At 36.1% G+C, this 20,426-nt stretch overlaps 1 protein-coding gene across 1 annotated transcript in view; it reads left to right on the top strand.

Annotated features, from left to right (window-relative positions):
* LOC150107321 (E-selectin-like) overlaps positions 1-20,426 on the top strand; it is a 280,274-nt gene that overhangs the window by 231,064 nt on the left and 28,784 nt on the right. The window contains exons 18-19 of the mRNA XM_090391789.1: positions 4,423-4,461; positions 16,367-16,445. Coding sequence (XP_090247915.1) covers positions 4,423-4,461; positions 16,367-16,445 — 118 coding nt within the window. The remainder of the gene's footprint in view (positions 1-4,422; positions 4,462-16,366; positions 16,446-20,426) is intronic.

Raw genomic sequence — 20,426 nt, 5'->3', positions numbered from 1 at the left:
AGACAGACAAAATAGTATTGAGTGACCACTTTGATCTGCTGCATTGATGAAACCTCAAGAAAGGTCGAAGCCAGTAGATTATGAGAAGAAATCAGCTAAGCAGCACAAAGGAAATTCCAAAGTGTTCTTTCCTTATGTGGCAAGTAGGAGGAAGAATGACTATAGAAGGATAAATTCATTGATGTTATTGATGTCTCCAATATGCTCCTTTTGTCTTATTTCTAAACTTATTGAAGTTTGCCTAGTAATATTAAATCTTTACAAACCAGTAAACCCAGTGTTTAGTTATTTTAATTACATCAGTTTCGTGGTCAAAAATAACATACTTATCAGTCTAATCTTTAAAGGTACCTGTGGCATGCCTATAAACAATAAATTATAACCACAGTAATTAACTTTAATGAAATGAAAGTACAGCTATTTTTGTACTGAAAATGACAGTAACTTCATCAATCAGTGCATAGAAACAAGCAAATCAAAGAAACAGGAATACAAGGTACATACAGCAGTCAGCGGTTTACCAATTAAAATGCTAGAAATTAATATTAATAAATAATATTATTAAAAACTATTTTTGATGGGTAACATAAAATAAGAATCTCCCAAACTTTTAGGGGGGAGAGAGACAATTGTTCCAATTCAGATTTGGCTGATGTAAAAGGGCTTCGCAACTTTCTTGGAAAAGGCGTTCATATTTAAACCTGCTTCTGAGCATTATCCCACTGGATACTGTGTTTAGTGTCAATACTATATGTCTGCCCAAGTATGTTAGATTACATTTACAAGGTATCTAGTAAATGCCAGCTAATGATAGAGGTGACATTTTGTCTTTTGTAGATAGCAACAGATGAGAAATTTTGTTAATAGGAAAATATTTGGGAATGAGATGATACTTCTTAAAACTTTTACCAATCAGTTCAGAGATTCCAGAGATATAAGGGATTGGAACCCTGCAGTCTGTTGAAGAATTCTTGATTCTTCAGCTGTGACCAAGACACAACCTAGTTATTCCTTGTGATTTATATTTTGAATGTAGTTAACTAATCTTCTCTTCTATTCTCTTCTCTCACTGATGCTGTCCATATAATAATGGATGAAATATTGCGTTGACAAATAAGTTCATTCGGTTTTTCAGAGTGGAATGAAACACATTTTATTTAATATATATAAAACATACTAGTCAGTTATATATTGACCCTCTTTATTAATAACCTCTTGCCATCTGTCCACCAACTTCATTATGCTGCTTTCATAACTCATTTTTTTGCCAAACTGGCGAAAACCTGATCCAGGTGTCTTTTGACAGCCTCCTCCTCATTAGTGAAGGTTTTTCCATTCAGAGAATTCTGCAACGATTGGAATAAGTGGTAATCAGAAGGTGCTAGGTCTGGTGAATACGGAGGATGCAGCAAAACATTCCAGCCAAAACGTAACAATTTACTCCAGGTTGTTAACAATGTGTGGGGTCTGGCATTGTTGTGGTGAAGGACAACTCCTTTCCGATTTGCCAATTTGGGACTTTTGTGCTAATTGCACGGGCCAGTCACGTTAACTGTGAGCAATAGACAGTTTACTCAATCGTTCTGCCTGATGGTAACACCTCGTAGTGGACAACACCTTTATGATCCCACCACACAGAGAGCATGATCTTCTTTGGGTGCAATTCCTCTTTCGAGATTGTTTGCAGCGATTCGCTCTTGTGCCCCCATGATCTTTTATGTACCACGTTATCATACACAACCCATTTTTCATCTCCCATAATCATCCGCTTCAAAAATGGATCGTTTTCTTGGCGACATCACAGCGAATCAAAGATTGATATACAAGCAGTCATATTGGCCTCAGTCAATTCATGCGCCACCCAAATATTGATTTTTGAAACATATCCCAGCTTGTGCAAATGGTTTTAAACACTTGTATGGGATATTTTCAGTACTGCAGCAATCTCCCACACTGTTTGTGACAGATTTTTGTCAACGATATCCTTCACAACACTCAAATCAACCTTTGTCAGGCAACCGGCACCAGGCGCATCACTGACGTCAAAATTTCCAGAACGGAATTTGGCAGACCACTTTTGGCATATGCTTTCTGTTAAGGTACCATCCCCATATATGCTGCATATTTTTTTATGGGCCTCTGCATCTCATTTGCCTTTTTTGAAATAAAAAAGCAAAATATGCTGGTAATGTTCGTTATTTCCTTCCATTTCTAAAAATATGTTACACACATGCAACTGAGTAGACCAAACGAAAATTCACTGAAAGGTTATGTGAAATGTCACCTTTCAACTGCGCAATAACATTGCGTGGTAGCGCAACAATAGCAACAGGGAAGTGGCGTAAACTTGTACTAATGCATAAATCGAACGAACTTATTTGCCAACCCAATATATTGGAGTTTAAATAATTTCGTTTTTCTATACATGCATTAACTGTTGTAACTATATAATATGTCTTGTACATATGTTCCTTTAAAATGTCTAAATAGTCTGCATGATATAAATTGTTGGCCAAGTGCTTAGCATATCTACTCTTCATCCAACTGACTGTGGTTTAAATCCCACCATGGGCATGGATGTTTTGTGAATGTCTTTAGGTGACAGATGAATTTCTTCACTCAGTATGATCCTGTCTATTAAAGACCTGTAGTTGCCTGAAAGACAGTTCCATGTTTAGTCTCTAGAGCAGGGTTTCTAGCTCTAAATAAAAAGTACAAAACTATTTAATTATTTTTATTTATTATTTTTTTTACTTATTATTTATTATTATTTTATTAAGTATTAAAAAAAAATTGAAAAAAAATTTGCATATCCAGGGTGGATATGCTAACCACTTGACCATCCGGTCAGGCAATCAAGTCTATTGAAGTGCCTACTGAAATCATTCTGCAGGATCTCTACATCACCTTTTTAAACTATTGCTCTACCCATGTTGCATCATCAGCAAACAACTGGACATTTCCCTTTAAAACATGCAAATTAAATAGCACCGAACAAAATACAAAGCCCTGCTGCACACCATTGGTCATCTGCCTTGTCCTGGATTGAACTCTTCTGTACTATTCTTTTATGTCCATTCATCAGTTTATTATCCATATTCCACCTTCACATCCATCCCTTTTGCTCCCATTTATGAAACTTAGTTCTGTGTGTTATATAAATTTCTGAAATGTTATATAAATGTTCATGTTAACCCTGCAGCGTTTACGGCTGATCTGACAGATACAAACAAATTGTTTAATATAAATATTCTTACACATATCCTTGGAGGTCATGACTAGCTGTGCATGCATATATTATGAGTAATATTCCACACTGTTTATGCGGTCAGTTTTGGTTTAAAAATGAAATAAAACATTTCAATTTACTATCAATTATCACACACCTTTACATGTTATGTAAAGGTGTGTGATATTTGATAGTAAATTGTGTCTGAGAGATACTGCGAACTCCGATGTCAGTATAGTATTGGTTTAGTTGGGTTTTTTTTTATTTACCATTGAATATGGCTGGAAAAATATATCGATTAGATATATTTTTCCCTGCTATGAAGTAAGAGGCAACTAAAAGCTCTGAAGTAAGTGTCTTATGTGTGCTAATTATTATTTTTATTATTATTATTATGTGAAACCTCCAATGACTCATCATAGAAGGATGTTCAATGATGCACAACTCATTGTCTCTTTTCTTAATCCTTTATCTACACAGTGTCATCTACCACTAATGAACAGTATTTTTTGTCTGTTAACTATATGTGTTCTCTTGGCCAATTTACCTGTATATGGAATGAAAAACCCAAGTTTTCAGGAGAAAAAACCTTGCTGCCTCCATATGAGATTGGCTTACTCACCTTTAATTGAAAAAGTCCATTTTAAGAATTTCTGTTGTCCTGAAAAGAACTGAACTCATTTTTTTTTTCCCAGTAGAAGGGTGCAATATCTCATTGTGCTTCCAGTTACACTATGGGGTGCTGGGAGAAATAAATAGCCCATATGGGGGATCAAACCCATGTCCATTATATTATTAGCACTTTGCTCTAACCAAATGAGCTAATAAGCCACCTACATAATTTGTGTCTGTTCTCTAACTGGTTTGTTTGCAAAGGTAAACAAACCAGCTAGAGAATGGACACAATTAATAGACATAAGAAACTTATTTCATATCCTTAGATACTTTGACATAATACTAATACCATTTCATCTTCTAAAAAAGAAAGATAACTCTCCACACATTACAGTTTACAACCAATTAAATAATTTTGATATACTCGTGATATCTAAATTACAGTATATTGCTCAAAATGAGCTGAATGCATTTACTAACAAAAATAGTATTAGAATAAGTTATATTATTACTGACAATAAAGAAATAATTTCCAAAATCTGTAGCATAAAATATTAACTTATTTATAATTCTTTCAGATATTGCACTGGATTCTGAAAATATTATTGATGGACGATGTGAGTAAACATTTCTAGTAATTATCAAAATTAGTAAATTTTATAATGCATATATTACATTATTTAAGTAATGTGATTGGTATTGTAATTATTATTTGATTGCTTATTGCAAACAGCTTCCAAAAAATAAAATGACAGATATATATCTGCCCCGCCAGAAATTTTTTTGGAAATTAGAATTTCCAGGGTGGATGGTAGCAGGTGTGGCCTCTTGTGGGAATAGGTGCTTGGAAGAAAGAAGGGGGGAATACACAGGGTACTGCTGAGTCCAATGGAGTCAGGAGTGGGGGATAAGGATAGATATAGAAACAGTGACATTTTTATGCTTTATGCTAATACCAGGAGTATCCAGAATAAAGGAGATGAATTACTGCCACTGATAGCATCAGTCTGTCCAAAGATTATTGGGATCTCTGAGACACGGTTCATGGAAGATGATATAATAACAGGAATAGAAGTAGCAGGGTACAGCAGTTTTCAAAAGGAAAGGAATGGAAAACACAGTGGTGGAGTACTGCTTATGATAAGTGATGACTTATATCCTCTCAGAGTAGAGGCTTTGGAGGGCAGTGACATTGATGGTTTTGAAAGCATATGGTGTGAGATAGAGGTGGGCAAGACAGGATATTTAGTGGGGTGTTGCTATAAGCCAAGGAGTATGGAGGGGCAGGAGCAGGATATGTTTAGGCAGTTGAGTTTGGCAAGTGCAAGAAGAAGAATGATTGTTATGGGAGATTTTAGCTATGGCAATATAAACTGGGAAGAGGAAAATGCATGTAATAAGGAGATGGAATTTCTAGAATTCTTGGGGGACAAATGTCTTAGGCAACATGTAATAGAAGGAACATGAAGTCCAAGAGTTTTGGATTTGGTCATAGCATCAGAAGAGCTGATTATAACTGAGATGGCATCTCTTCCCCCCCAGTTGGAGAGAGTGACCATGTTTTTGACTTGGAAGATGAATAGACATGCAGGAGTATCAAAGAGAAGGGAATATATGTGGAATTATAAGGCAGGTAACTATAATAGTCTTAGATATCAACTTTTTGGCAGTTCCATGGAGAGAGGAATTAGAAGGGCGAGATATCATTTGTGTTTGTGAAATTGTGAAGGAGTATTTGTTAGCAGCAATAGTAAGCTGTATTCCACAAATGAAGAAGAGTACACAATTTGGTGAAAAGTGGGTGACAAACAATATGAAACAGAAACTGCAGGTGAAAAAGAGGTTATGGAAGAGATATAAGCAGGGGGGGGGGAAGCAGATGCATGAAGAATTAAGACTCAGGCCAGGAGAGTGACTAGTATGGTAAGCAATGCAAAACTGGAATATGAGAAGAAATTGGCTCAAAGATTCAAAGAAAATACTTGGGAATTTTTTAGCTATGTGGCCAGTAGAAGGAGTGATTGTGGAAGAATGACATTGTGGATTAAAAATAGGAATGAGTGACTGATGCAGAGGACATAGTGGAGTTGTTCAGTGAGCACTTTATTGGAGTATTTCATCCTGGAGAAGTAAGTTTTAATAGTAGAGGGATAGGGCAGGTTCAAGGTTTAGAGGTGCAAGAGGAGAGTGTGTTCCAGATACTGAATACCCTGGATGTCAGTAAAGCTGACATCCAGGGTGCTCAGTAAGACTGGATGGTATTTCCCCATGGGTTTTGAGAGAATGTGCTAAAAAACTGACAACTCCATTGACCTGGCTTTTCAATGAAAGTCTGGCTATGGGAAAGGTACCAAGGAATGAAAGGAAGATAAGATAGTGCTATTGCATAAGGGCAGTAGTAGACTGGAAGTGTCAAATTATAGCCCAGTTTGTGTTTCATCAGTAGTTGTTAAGATCTTGGAGAAATTAGTGAGGGACTATACAGCATTGGGCAGATGAGAGTAATGTAATCTGTGAGCGTAAACATGTATTTGTTAAGGGACACTTTGCTTTATTAATATGATTGCCTTTTATAATAAAGTGACAAGAGTAGTTGATGAGAGAAAGGCATATACTGCCATTTGTTTGGATTTTGCAAAGGCATTTGATAAGGTGCCACATGATAAGCTGATATTTAAGTTGCAGTACATGGGTTTAGATGTCAGATTAGTCAACTGGATTACTGGTTCAATGGATCACAGGGGTTAGAGGGTTGACACTGGGGAGTTCTTTTGCTTGGTGGAATAGGGGGAAGGAGCGAGGACAAGGGGGGGGCCCATCCCTGGAAGTTACGAAAGGAAGTTGTGAGCAAGAGGGTGAGGAGTAGTCTCTTTGCATGGAGGGTGGTTTGTGGTTGAACCATGGAATGCATTGCATTCCACGGTTCAACCACAAAGTATATCATACCAAGAATGGTATGATATACTTTGTGTTTTCTAGGAAGGACCACCCACAATGAGTCTTTTAACTCCATGGAGGCCAGGATCATAATAATAATAATATAGAGAAAAAAAAAAAATAAAGAGAAATTTAATGAAGTTATTATTAGTGTGCTTCCCTAAATGTTGTGTCAGCTGTCATCAGTATTACCAACTATTTTACTTAGTACTACTTAACTCTATTCAAGAGCCCAATAATATTTGATACAAGAGCCCAATGATACAATGGTACAACAGTATGTCATACCCTTCAGTTAGAAAAGGCCTAAGTTCAATTCTCATCTTGATGAGAAAAATCTTTATGTGGTTTTCAATTGAAGGTGAGCTAGCCAATCTCATACAGAGGTGTCATGAACCCCCTACACACATACAGACAAATTCGAGTTTTTCACCCCACATACTGACAAATCGGCCTTCAGAACACATGCAATTTACAACAAAAAATACTAGCAGTGATTGTGGGAAGTCGATGGCATTGGTATAGATGATGATAGTAGTGGTGGTTCAATGTACTTAATGAATTAAGTGGTGGAGATGGAGAGTTGTTGAGTAGGTGTCTTTTGGATTCCTTGGAGGTGTCACGAAATAATAATAATAATAATAATAATAATAATATCATCCTTTCCCTTGCTATTCTGCACATGTATAATATTTCTAAAAACGTTTTGAGAAAAAAAATTGTAGTAAAAAGATGTCTTGAAGTCAGAATGCACAAAAATCCCCTAGTAAAATATAAAATAATAGTCTGTATCCATTTTACTTCTTTGAGCAAGAAGTTTTACAATGTCAAACATAAAAGGTTGCAGGTATTTGGAGAGATTGTTGTTAGGGCAGGGAAACTAGTTTTCAGGGTGGAAAGTAGTGAAGCTCACCTCGTTTGGGAGTAGTGGTTTTGGATATAGAAAGCTGTATAGTATATCATGGAGCCAAGTGAAATCTGAGAGGAGTAATAACAAATACAGGTACACCCTCAATTTTCTGGCAATGGATAGTTAGGCACCTCCTTTAGTATAGACAAAATTATGAGAGCTCACTTCAATACTTCAATGGGCCACCAGAGATGCACTTAAATAATTAAGTGCATGCTCACTAAATTAATGTGAGTGTGACTGTGGTGAAAGATAGCTTCAACGGTTTAAGAAGCATCATGGAATATCTGTCCATAAAGTGGTGAAAAACAGTATGTAAACTATGGAGGAACTGTCAAGTATGTGGATGAATTTGATAAACTTATAGCTGATAAAGTGTATAATGCTGAAGAAGCTGCATTATATTGCAATGCATAGTATGAAGGATGTTAATAGCAAAGAATGAAAAAAGCCCATAGGATTCAAATGTCTAAGGATTCAGTCAGTACTGTCGACAGGGTGTAGCATAGAGGCAGCCTGCCTCACGGCGCAGCTTGATAAGGGCACTCGTTCAGCCATATTGCAGTAGCTATGCTAAAAATTCCTGTTAGCGTAGCAAGTGTGGAAAGAAATTTTTCCAAGCTTAAACTGATGAAAAATTATTTGCGAACAGCAATGACCCAAGAAAGACTGGCTGGTCTAGCAACTATATCGATAGAGGCAGACATAGTTTATAATTTAAATTTAGAAGATCTTATAAACAGTTTTATTGTGCGATATCCCTGATATCCAAAATAGCAATTGGAGATTTTCTTATATTTTTGTCTTATAATCCATCAGGGGCGATATTTAATTGTTTGCCTCAGGGCACAATCTAATCTGGCGACGGCCCTGGATACAGCACTGTTCTAGAATGCTCCCTTTACAAATCCATGCTAATCATCATAAAGAATGCTATGTCCATCAACTCAATCCTGTATCTCAATCCTATTCCTGTAACTCAATCCTATTCCTAACCAATCTCTCCAACACCTTGACCACAAGGTGTTGGAGAGATTGGTTACCCACTGCAAGACTTTCATTAAATAACCAGTTCAATGGCATAGCCAACTATGGTGCACATTTCTTAAGAATACGTGTGATATGTCATCCATTCCCACAGCCTTATTAACATCTAACCCAATCAACACCTGATACACCTCTGATACTTTCACTTCCAATTTTCCTAATACTTGTCTCCCTTGTATATATTGCATGGAATCATTTACACCAGTATGATATATTCTGATAAAGTTCTCATTCAATAATTCCATTATATCCTTTGCAACTTTATTCTGCTCCCATGACTATCCACCAATGTCAACCTGCTGCCATAATTATTTTTTCTCTTGCTTGCCATTAGCGGAAACATTCCCTTGAGTTAACCCTGGCCTGACTAGCCAATCTTCTCTCACGATGCACCGTTTCTTTCTTTACCATGCTCCTCATCTTTATATTGGCAATGGATCCAATCACCACCAACTGTTCTATACCTCCTCCATAGCATTTTCTTTTCAAACACAACTTACTTGATTTCACTTTTTATCCAGTTCACTCCTAATGGTATATAGTTATACATTGCTTTTGTCAGATACTGTCTTGAATTTCCATGCACTTTCAACATCTTTTTCATTCAACTCCTCTACCCCAGTGTACTGATACTAACTGACTACAGAGCTTGCTGACAATGAAAAGTTGATTTGATATGTTTGGAACCGGATAATGAATGAATGAATGAATGAATAAATGTTGACCACAGCTGCTTGCATGTTTATGGATTTGAGAGAAAGTGGAGAAATAGTGTGCCAATTAGGTGGAATAGTATGCAAAAATTATAACCTGCTTCAAGGAGATAGGCTTAATGAAGAAAATCTGGTCAAGTGGATGAACATATATGAAGAAATGCCTATTGTTCATCAATATAATGACTGAAATTATAGATATTGTTCTGACTCCTCATGTATTTCATTTAATTTTATACTAATATATTTCATTTAATCACTTAAATCACACTGAATTTATATGAAATGTTTTATTTTCTGGATACATGGTAGTTTACAGACATGAGAGAGGTATAATTAGTGGGTCAAGGGTGTGCTGATGAATTATTATTACATGACCTTGACTGGTTCAGGTCATGTATAACAGAAAATGATATTTTGAATTACTATACTAAAACAGATGTCCTTAATGAAAAGTTGTCAATTGCTTTATAATCAGATTGCCAGCATGGACTTTCCTTCACTTACATTCATACAATTTTGACATAAATGTAAAAAATAAATTGCAATTCCAAGATTTTTTTTCCTTATTATAATATAACTCTTTAGAAGTGACTGGATATGCATTTTTCAAAAATGTAAAACAAATTTCCACTGGTTTGTCGAAACTACAAAATTGACCTGATTGGCATATCTACTCTCCGGCTATCAGGATGCAGGTTCAAATCCTGCTATGGACATGGATATTTGCACACGTTGTTAGGCAGGAGATACAGGAAATTTCAATATAGATTTTCTTGGTGCAAGACCACCATCCCACTTATTGGAGGCCTGAAGTGATGTGAAAATTTCCATGTTTGGCTTCTAGAGTGATTTTCCAGATTAGGTAAAATATAAATAAATAAAATGTAAAAATATAAAAATGCAAAAATATAAAAATTAATAAAAACAGGTAAAAAATTCTCAGTCCACTTAATAATATACTATAAGTTTACAATCTTTCATGGGTGGTAGTGATAAAAAAAAATAAAAAAAGGCAATAGAAACAGTATCTGGCAAATTGATCATACGATAAATTGATTTTGATAAGTTCGAATATTTTGCAGTGAAAATAACAGTTTTCATTTCATTGTTTGTTTTATTCTTAATTGGTCTAAAACATTGCATTATACATTAGACTATTATAACATTTAATATCCTTAGTTTATGTATTTTAGATCAATTTGTTGTTTGGACAATACTTTAAATGCAGAACATCCAGCCGAATGTGTAGCATGTCTAGCATCTGCAAATATAAATGCATCCTTTACTATTATTATTATTGTTGTTGTTATTATTATTAATATTTGACCTCCATGGAGTCAGAGAGTCATCATGGGAGGTGCACACAATGCTCATCCAACCATGCCTTAAACTGATTCAATGTCTACACACACAACACCCTAAGACAATGCATTCCACTCACCAACCACTCTTCATTCAAAGAACCTACTCCACACTCCTCTGCTCACACCCTCCTTATACAGTTTCCAGCAATGCACTTCTCCTAGCCCCTCTCCCATTCTATGAAAAATCTCCTCCATATCTCAATCATATCCTACTCTTCCTCCTATTCACAAGGCTCTGCAACTTACATTCTCTCAATCTGTCCTCATAGTCCACATTCCAAAGACCACTGACCACCTTTGTGAATCTTCTCTGTACCCTTTCCAACATATCCTCATCACCATGAAAACTCAGTGACCAAATCTGTGCACAATAATCCATATGAGGCCTGATTAAGGCCTTATACAATGGCATCATAACCTCTCTATTTCTGCATGTCAGGGTCCTCCGCATCATTGCCATTATCCAATGTGACAACTTCACAACTTATGCAATGTGACCCCTGGATTTCGGGTTCTTTACTCCTAGATCTCTCATCTCCACTACTTCTGTTAAAGTTTCCCCATCAAGTGTATACTTTGCATCCCATTGTTGCTTACCAAATCTCAAAACCTCACACTTTACAACATTGAACTGATAGTTCCACTTACCTAACCATGCAATCTGTTCAAGTCCTCTTGTAAGGCCATAACATCCGCTTGACTCTGCATTGCTCTCCCCAGTTTTGCATCATCTGCAAACAGCTGCATATCACTAGTTAAACCCATCCCAATATCATTAACATACAAATTGAACAACAATGGCCCCAAAACACCCCTGTGGCACACCACTAGTGACTTTCTCTTTTCCAGATCCAATAACACAAACAATTAAAGAAAGAAATGATACAGCTATTAATTTTCTAAACAGCCATAAACACTAAACAGATGCCAGTAGCTATGATGAAGTCTGCATATGACTGGCTAGTCATATGCAGACTTCTATGAGGAAAGGATATATGAGGAAATACAAGGCTGGCGATTATATCTTGGAACTATAGCATTGAATGGGGAGTTGAGCGGAAGGAAATAAATGCTGCTTGGGAACTGACAAAGAAATACATAATGGCATCAATGTGTTCTGAAGCTTATCAAGTGTAATAAGGTAGGTGTAAAGTGGGTGAATGAGGGGACTTAAGCATTAAATCTGGAAGAAGAAGGCATTTTGGTGGTAGTACAAGATGAATAATGGTAGTAATCAGTTACATAAAGAGTATAAAGAACAAGCCAGGATTTAATTAGTAAGAACAACAAAAGTGCAGTATGAACAGAAATTGACAAATCAGGCAAAGAAAAACTCTAGAGAGTTTTTTTTTAGATATGTGGCAAGTAGAAGGAATAATGATTATGGTAAGATAATGTTAATGGATGAAAATAATAGAATGGGAACTGCTGAAGAAGATATTTGTTGAAGTATTCAGTGATCAGTTTATAAGAGTGGTTCATCCTCATCAGGGTGGAATCACGAGGAACTTAAAGTAGATGACATAGAAGAGGATGTCTTAATTGTGAATTAGCAGGAGGTATTTCAGGAAATTAATAAGCTTGATGTCAAGGCGATAGGATTTGATGACATATCACCACTTATTTTAAGGGAATGTTCCAGGGAATTGGCAGTAGCATTGGCATGCCTGTTTAATAAGATTCTTACAACAGCACAGGTTCCAAGGAAGCATAAAGAATTTAAAATTGTTCTGCTTCATAAAGGTGTTGAAAGTTTGTAGCTTTGAATTATAGGCTAATCTGTATATCTGGAGTTGTGGTGAAGGTACTGGAGAGATTGGTGAGAAGTAGGATACAGAAAGGGGTTTGTTTTTATAAATATTTTTATAAACCCATGCTGATAACCACAGAAAAACCAGCAGTATTTTCTGTGATTATCAGCATGGGTTTGTTAAAGGTAGATCATGTTTCACTAACTTACCTATGTACTATAACAAGGTGACAAATGCCTTGGACAAGGGAGATACATATACAATGGTATACTTAGATATCAAAAGCTTTTGATGGACTGCCACATGACAAGCTGTTAAATAAATTGAAATGGATGGGATTGGATAACAAACTTCTGAGTGGTGGGATCAGTGACTGGCTGTCGGATAGGTATCAGAAAATTATACGGGGTGTGATATCCCGAAAGAGAAAGGTGTGCCGCAGGGGTCAGTTTTGGGACCATTGTTGTTCAATTTGTATGTTAATGATATTGGAATGAGTTTAACTAGTGATATACAGCTGTTTGCAGATGATGCAAAATTGGGAAGAGCAATGCAGAGTTAAGCAGATGTTATAGCCTTACAGCAGGACTTGAATAGATTGCATGAATGGGCAGGTAAGTGGAACTGTTAATTGAATGTTGCAAAGTTTAAGGTTTTGAGTGGGGGGGGGGGGGGGGGAGCTTTAAAGGAAGTAGAGGAGATGAGAGATCTAGGAGTGGTGGTGGACAAGAACCTGAAATTCAGGGGCCACATTGCACAAGTTGTGAAGATGTCATCGGATAATGGCAATGATGAGGAGGACCCTGACATGCAGAAATAGAGAGGTATAAGGCCTTAATCAGGCCACATATGGATTATCGAGGGGATGAGACATATAAGCTCATTAGTGATTTTATCAGGTTGACATGGAAGAGATTTTTTATAGAATGGGAGAGGGGATAGAACAAGAGGCCATCGCTGGAAACTGTATAAGGAGGGTATCAGTAGAGGAATGAAGAGAAAGTAGGTTCTTTGCATGGAGAGTGGTTGGTGAGTGGAATGCATTGTCTGAGTGTGTTGTGAAATGTAGACATATTGAATCAGTTTAAGGCACTGTTGGATGAGGTTGGATGACATCGGATAATGGCAATGGTGCAGAGGACCCTGACATGTAGAAATAGACAGGTTATGATGCTATTATAAGGCCTTAATCAGGTCTCATATGGATTATTGTGCACAGATTGGGTCACTGGGTTTTCATGGTGATGAGGATATGTTAGAAAAGGTCCAGAGAAGATTCACAAAGGTGGTCAGTGGGCTTTGGAATGTGGAGTACGAGGACAGATTGAAAGAATGTAAATTGCAAAGCTTTGTGAGGAGAAGGGGGGAGGATGACACATATAAGCTAGTTAGGGAGTTGTTATCAGGTTGACATGGAAGAGATTTTTCATAGAATAGGAGAGGGGATAGAACAAGAGGCAATCGCTGGAAACTGTAAAAGGAGGGTGTCAACACAGGAGTGAGGAGAAGGTAGGTTCTTTGCATGGAAAGTGGTTGGTGAGTGGGATGCATTGCCTGAGTCTGTTGTGAAATGTAGACATATTGAATCAGTTTAAGACACTGTTGGATGAGGTTGGATGACATCGGATAATGGCAATGGTGCAGAGGACCCTGACATGCAGAAATAGAGAGGTTATGATGCTATTGTATAAGGCCTTAATCAGGTCTCATATGGATTATTGTGCACAGATTTGGTCACTGGGTTTTCATGGTGATGAGTATATGTTAGAAAGGGTCCAGAGAAGATTCATAAAGGTGGTCAGTAGGCTTTGGAATGTGGAGTACGAGGACAGATTGAGAGAATGTACCGTATTTACCGGCGTATAAGACGCACTTTTTTTCTTTGAAAATAGGTCTGAAAAACAGGGTGCGTCTTATATGCCGATATTCAGTTTTTTATTACTTTCATTTCTGGAAATTTTCTCTGTTCCGAGTTACGCGATGTCTTCCTTGCGGTGTGTGAGAGCATTGCAGTTACATAGAATTCAGTGGATGCACATGCGCTGTCATCGACAATCACAGCTGTGTTTCTGTCGTTTAAACTTTCCAATTGTTGTCATGGTCATTGTGAATGGTGATAAATTTCTGCCATTAAATTTTCTCTAAATTTCTTGGCAAATTTTGGCTGAAAAATGTTGGCATTGCTACAATATTGCATGCAAGCTATGTGTGATTGTTGCGTATTCTAAAGAACATGGAAATAGGGCTGCAGAGAAGCATTTTGGGCTGCCACCCTCGACTGAGAAAATAATAAGAACGTGGCGGAATCAGGAAGAGGATCTAAAAAAAGCAGCTTACAGTAAACATAACCTACAAAGTGAAACTGCAAAATGGCCAGAACTTGAGGTAGAACTGAATACTTCGATTTTAGACTAAAGAAAAGCAGGACTTTCAGTGTCTACAAAAATGCTTATTCATCAAGCGAAAGCGATAACCACTAACAGAGGGATCGCCAACTTTACTGGATCAACATCCTGGTGTTCAAGATTCATGAACCTTATATTTTATATTTGAAATACTGTAAATTCATTATAATATTCAGTGATAAAGTTTTTTTCCTAAAAAATGTGTACAAAAAAGGGGGTGCGTCTTATAGGCCGGTGGGTCTTATATGCTGCCAAATATGATAAATTGCAAAGCTTCGTAAGTAGGAGGAGAAGGGGAGGGGATGAGACATATAAGCTAGTCAGGGGATTGTTATCAGGTTGACATGGGAGAGAGGATAGAACAAGAGGCGATCGCTGGAAACTGTAAAAGGAGGGTGTCAGCAGACGAGTGACAAGAAGGTAGGTTGTTGGCATGGAGAGTGGTTGGTGAGTGGAATGCATTGCCTGATGTGTTGTGAAATGTAGACATATTGAATCAGTTTAAGGCACAGTTGTATGAGGTTGTGTATGTAATAGTGTGTACTTCCCATGATGAGTCTCTGACTCCAGGGCGATCAGATAATAATAATTTTCAATTTTAATTTAAATAGGCAAGGTACGTGCATATCTAAAATATAGAAAGTTTGTTTGAAGTTTTGTCACTTGGTTATACTATAAATTAAAGATACCAAGAAATTATATACTTGGTTTAATTCTTTATCCAGGTGTAAGCAAACAAAGTTTGTGCCTGAAGAAAATTCAGGACTAGGGCAACTTGTCTAAAGAAGCTAAGACTTCACATCACTTGCCTTTGTTTGCTTACACTTGGATAAAATGATTAAACCAAGTATATAATTTCTTGATATCTTTAATTTATAGTATAATCAAGTAAAAAAACTTCCAACAGCTTTCTCTAATCCAGAGTAATTTAATAATAAGGTGAGAAACTTTTTGTCAACTTGTATATGAAAATATAACTTCTGCATTACTTCAACCTTAGTGTCACTTCTGGGTCTGGCTCCCACTGATGAGACCTCAATGAAGGTTGAAGCTGGTCTGGGTAGTGACCCTTCCCATAATGCATAGCATTATATATGTCTGAAAGGAGATATACTTTGCATTATGGGATATTAAGACAGGTGATGTGAAGTATTAGCTTCCTTAGACGAGTTGCCATAGTCCTGAAAATATTTCAGGTGCAAACTTTGTTTGCTTATACTTGGATAAAGAATTAAGCCAAGTATAGAATTTCTTGGTATCTTTAATTTAAATATAGAAAGTTTCTTAAATTAAATTTTGGTATAAATGAAATTATGCTGATGACTGTTTTTTATTATTATTATTATGCAAGTGTGTATGTTTATGTAGGTTTTACTTTATTTTTTTTTTTAGTGGAGGATACCATGACTGATTCTGAAACAGATATCACAAAAGTAACTGGTAAGCATTGTAATTATGTGCCAGTCAAAATGTAGTAAAGATGTGATACATGTACAGGTATCAATTGCTTAACGTGGGATTTGATTAACGGTGCAAAATTATTTGCAGCAATCCTTTGATATACGGAACAAGAGTTTTGATTAACGAGCCTTTAATCCTGCGGAGCTCATAGCTGATCTAACAGATATGTGCATATCTGTTTAATAAATGTTTAATATAAATATTCTTACACAATTCAGTGCATAGCTTGGAGGTTATGAGTAGCTGTGCATTCATATGTTGCGAGTGATATTCCACACTGTTTTTTGCTGTCAGTTTGGTTTAACACATGTTATGTAAAGGTTTATGATATTTGACAGTAAATTGTATCAGAGATACGCAACCTCTGATGTCAGTATAGCATGGTTTAGTTTTTTTTTTATTATTATTCTTTGTTTAATAATTTTTAGATTGTAACTAAAAATAAATAAACCATCATGTATTACTGAAATAGAGAGCCAAAGGCTTATTTATCATACATGTCCTCTAGGAGATGTGCTTTACATTATGGAAAATACTAAGGAAAGTGATCTGGAGCTTACTCCACCTTTACTACGAGTTGCCCATAAGGTTGCTTATGCTTGCATCTGCCGAAACTTTTAGTTTCTACATATTCGGCTATGAAATAATGTTGGATTCAATATCCACTTAATTTATACCATCATGTATTATATTTGCAGTGTTTTTTCTTTATGTTTTATTGCTTGTTTGCCAAGGTCTGGAGAGTCATTTTGCTTGTTATCGTAGAATTTATGCCGATAAGAAAAAAACTAAAACTGTTCAAACGACTCTTGATAACTTCTTTTGATAAAAAAAATTGCAGTAAATAATGTAGGTACAAGCATTTATTAAACATTTACTTTGCATTCATTTTTTATCTTTCCTAAAAGAGTACCATATAAAAACAAATTATTAATACAGTAATCGATCATGGACGAATTGTACTTTTTACCATTGATTATTAGATTTGATTAACGAGATTTTGATATACGCGGTAACATCAAGGGATTAATTAACCGCGTTAATCGAGGGATACCTGTACTTTCATTAAATGTAAATTAAACAGTGAAAAAAGTATTTGGGAAGCATTTGCATAACCAGTTCAGTGATTCTACATGAATTTAATTTTTATCTGTAGTCCATATATTATGTCTATAATGTTTTTAGCTTAGTTAAAATTTTCATTTATAGCATTTCTTTACCCAAGATGATGATTATGATAATAACCACAACTAAACAATTCTTATAACCTTGAGAAACTGTAATGATTTATTAATTAAACTTTTGAGAAAAGAAGAAATTTTTGTGAAAGAAATATTATAAAACTTTATTTTAATTAATGTTAGCAAAACAGGTGTTTTGCTAACATTTCCTTTTCATTCAATTAGATTAGCTCTGCTTGAACATTATTCAGTTTTTTTTTTTAAATACCAATTCCACATACATAAGACGTTCTAAAGCCTATATGAAGTCAGCATTATTATTATCATTATAATGGGAGTCTTCAAGGAGTCAGAAGACTCATCATGGGAGACCTTACATTGATACATTAACCATTATTCGCACCAATATATCATATTTCTCGTTAAACTCATTCACAGACGAAGCACTCACAACCATCTCTGGCAATGCGTTCCACACATTCACCTCCAAGCAAAAAATCTAGTCCTAACACCCTTGTTAAACACACTCTTATGCAATTTCCAAGGATGACCACTTGTTCTTTCCCTTCCTGCACTGTACAGAAAAAGTCATCAGTATCAGTCCTATAAAACCCCTTTAATAACTTATATGCTTCTATCATATCTCCTCTCTTATGCCTGTGAGCTAGTTTTTGGAGCCCATAGACCTTCAATCTCTCCTCATAGGAAACATTAAACTGACTTATATTTCAGTGAGGAAATACCCTGAGTAGACATATTAATTAAAATTATAATAACGGAATTAACTCATAAAACATTATTTATTAGTAGAATTTTCGCCTGAGTATCACAAGCATCTTCAGTACATGTATAAAGCTAATTAAAAAATAACTGACAATTCCAAAAGGCACCACCTAAGTAGCTAATGTAAGATAATTAAAAAAGGTCAATAAATTTCATAACTTATTTAAAAAAATAAAAATAAAAATAAATAAATTATATGTGTGTGTGTGTGTGTGTGTGTGTGTGTGTGTGTGTGTGTGTGTGTGTGTGTGTGTGTGTGTGTGTGTGTGTGTGTGTGTGTGTATCAGCGTTCATATTTACTCGGTAGATAATGTTATGAAAAATAAATTAGTTTGAATGACTATAATACCGAGAATAAAAAAGAATAAAGTTTAATGCTGAGATACTACTAGTTTCATTGAAAAAATCAACTTCTTGAGGTATCAAAGACAAAGAATTATATAAAAAATAACAGAGACATGATAAAATTACATCAACAGATCTAATATAAAAGACCGTAGTACAGTTTAAACAGGAATGCGTGCTGGAGTTCCAATTGAAGTTGACTACGTGCGTGAGTTATCATGAGAGCACCAATACTGGACAATGGTAATGTGTGTGTCAGAAAGATTGTAGTTAAGGCTATTGTTTATATGGGATGAATCAAGGGATATTTCTTTAGATTCGATTATCTTTCTTTCGAGCTCATCATAACACATACAGGGTGTTCGGGATAAATTTGACAGTTTCGTAAGGAAAAAGAAAATCTTCTTTGTATCTATTAAATTTAATGAATTGACAAAAAAAACATTACAGGCAGAGTTAATTACAATACTATCAACAAGATTTACTCAAAATAACCACCATTAGCATCGATCACAGCTTCAATTCTGCTTCGGAACCTCGAACAAGCTGATGCTACAGTCTCCCTGGGAAGGGCCGCAAAAACTGTTTTAATTTTATCCATTAACTGGGCTTTTGTATTACTGGAAGTGCGATTGGTGTCTTTTTCAACTGCGCCCCATACAAAATAATCCATGGGGTTAAGGTCTGGGGAGTTTGGAGGCCAAACATTTGGACTGGTGAAGTCGTAGAAATTTTCAGACAACCATTTTTGACTTTTCCCAGAGGTGTGGCAAGGGGCCGAATCCTGCTGCCATACATACGGCCTACCATTGGCTACCCTTGTTATCCAGGGCTTGACTACAGTTAGCAACTCCACGAACAAAGCCCGAATTCCAATGCCAGGGTTCTTCAACACCTGTTCCTGCAGATTTGCGAGGAATTCTGCTGTACGAACGCAATCAGATCGTCTGCTAGGGATCTTTCTTCTTGCTACATCCTCGTAGTCACCATTGCAAGTCTCTAGTTCATGCCTGATTGTTTTTACTGTATTCAGGGAGCATTGGGCAGCAGTCGTAATATCCTTATTTTGATGGCGGGCACGAATCATCATGATACAAGTTATTCTCTTCCATGATTCAGGTGGGTTCCAGCTATCCATCCTTTCTGACATCTTGTATATGAATGAAGAAGGGTCCAAACTTTTAAATGAAGAGAAGTGTGTGTTAATACATGTAACTTACGGAAAAATATAATTAATTATAAATATGTCAAATTTATCCCGAACACCCTGTATGTATACTAGAAGTTTGCGGCCAGTCTACGAGGCATTGGTGGCTTTCATCTGAGTTAATAGAGAAGAGAATGTGGCTTGAGAGAGCACTGGCTCTGGTCCTATTGTAGGATATGTCTCTTCTGTGTTCCTCAATACGTAAAAGGATAGATTTAGTCGTCTGACCATAATATGGTTTGCCACATTCACGTATGATCTTGTAGACTCCTGGATACTGAAGAGGGAGATGTTTTACTTTAGGTCTACTTAGTATGGAGTGAAGTTTTGGAAATGTATATTTTGGAAACTCTCTCTCCTCAAAACTGGCAAAAATTCTTAAGAAATTCAACATAGTGAATTTCTTAAGAATTCAATATGAATCCAACTCTCTCAAGCCACATTCTCTTCTCTATTAACTCAGATGAAGGCCACC

This window comes from Typopeltis vanoorti, chromosome 4 (assembly GCF_054136105.1).
Source record: "Typopeltis vanoorti isolate ZY-2024b chromosome 4, IOZ_Tvanoo_1.0, whole genome shotgun sequence".
NCBI classification, from domain to species: Eukaryota; Metazoa; Arthropoda; class Arachnida; order Uropygi; family Thelyphonidae; genus Typopeltis; species Typopeltis vanoorti.
Note: the sequence above shows the minus strand (reverse complement) of the source record. Positions and strands in the feature narration are given on the sequence as shown.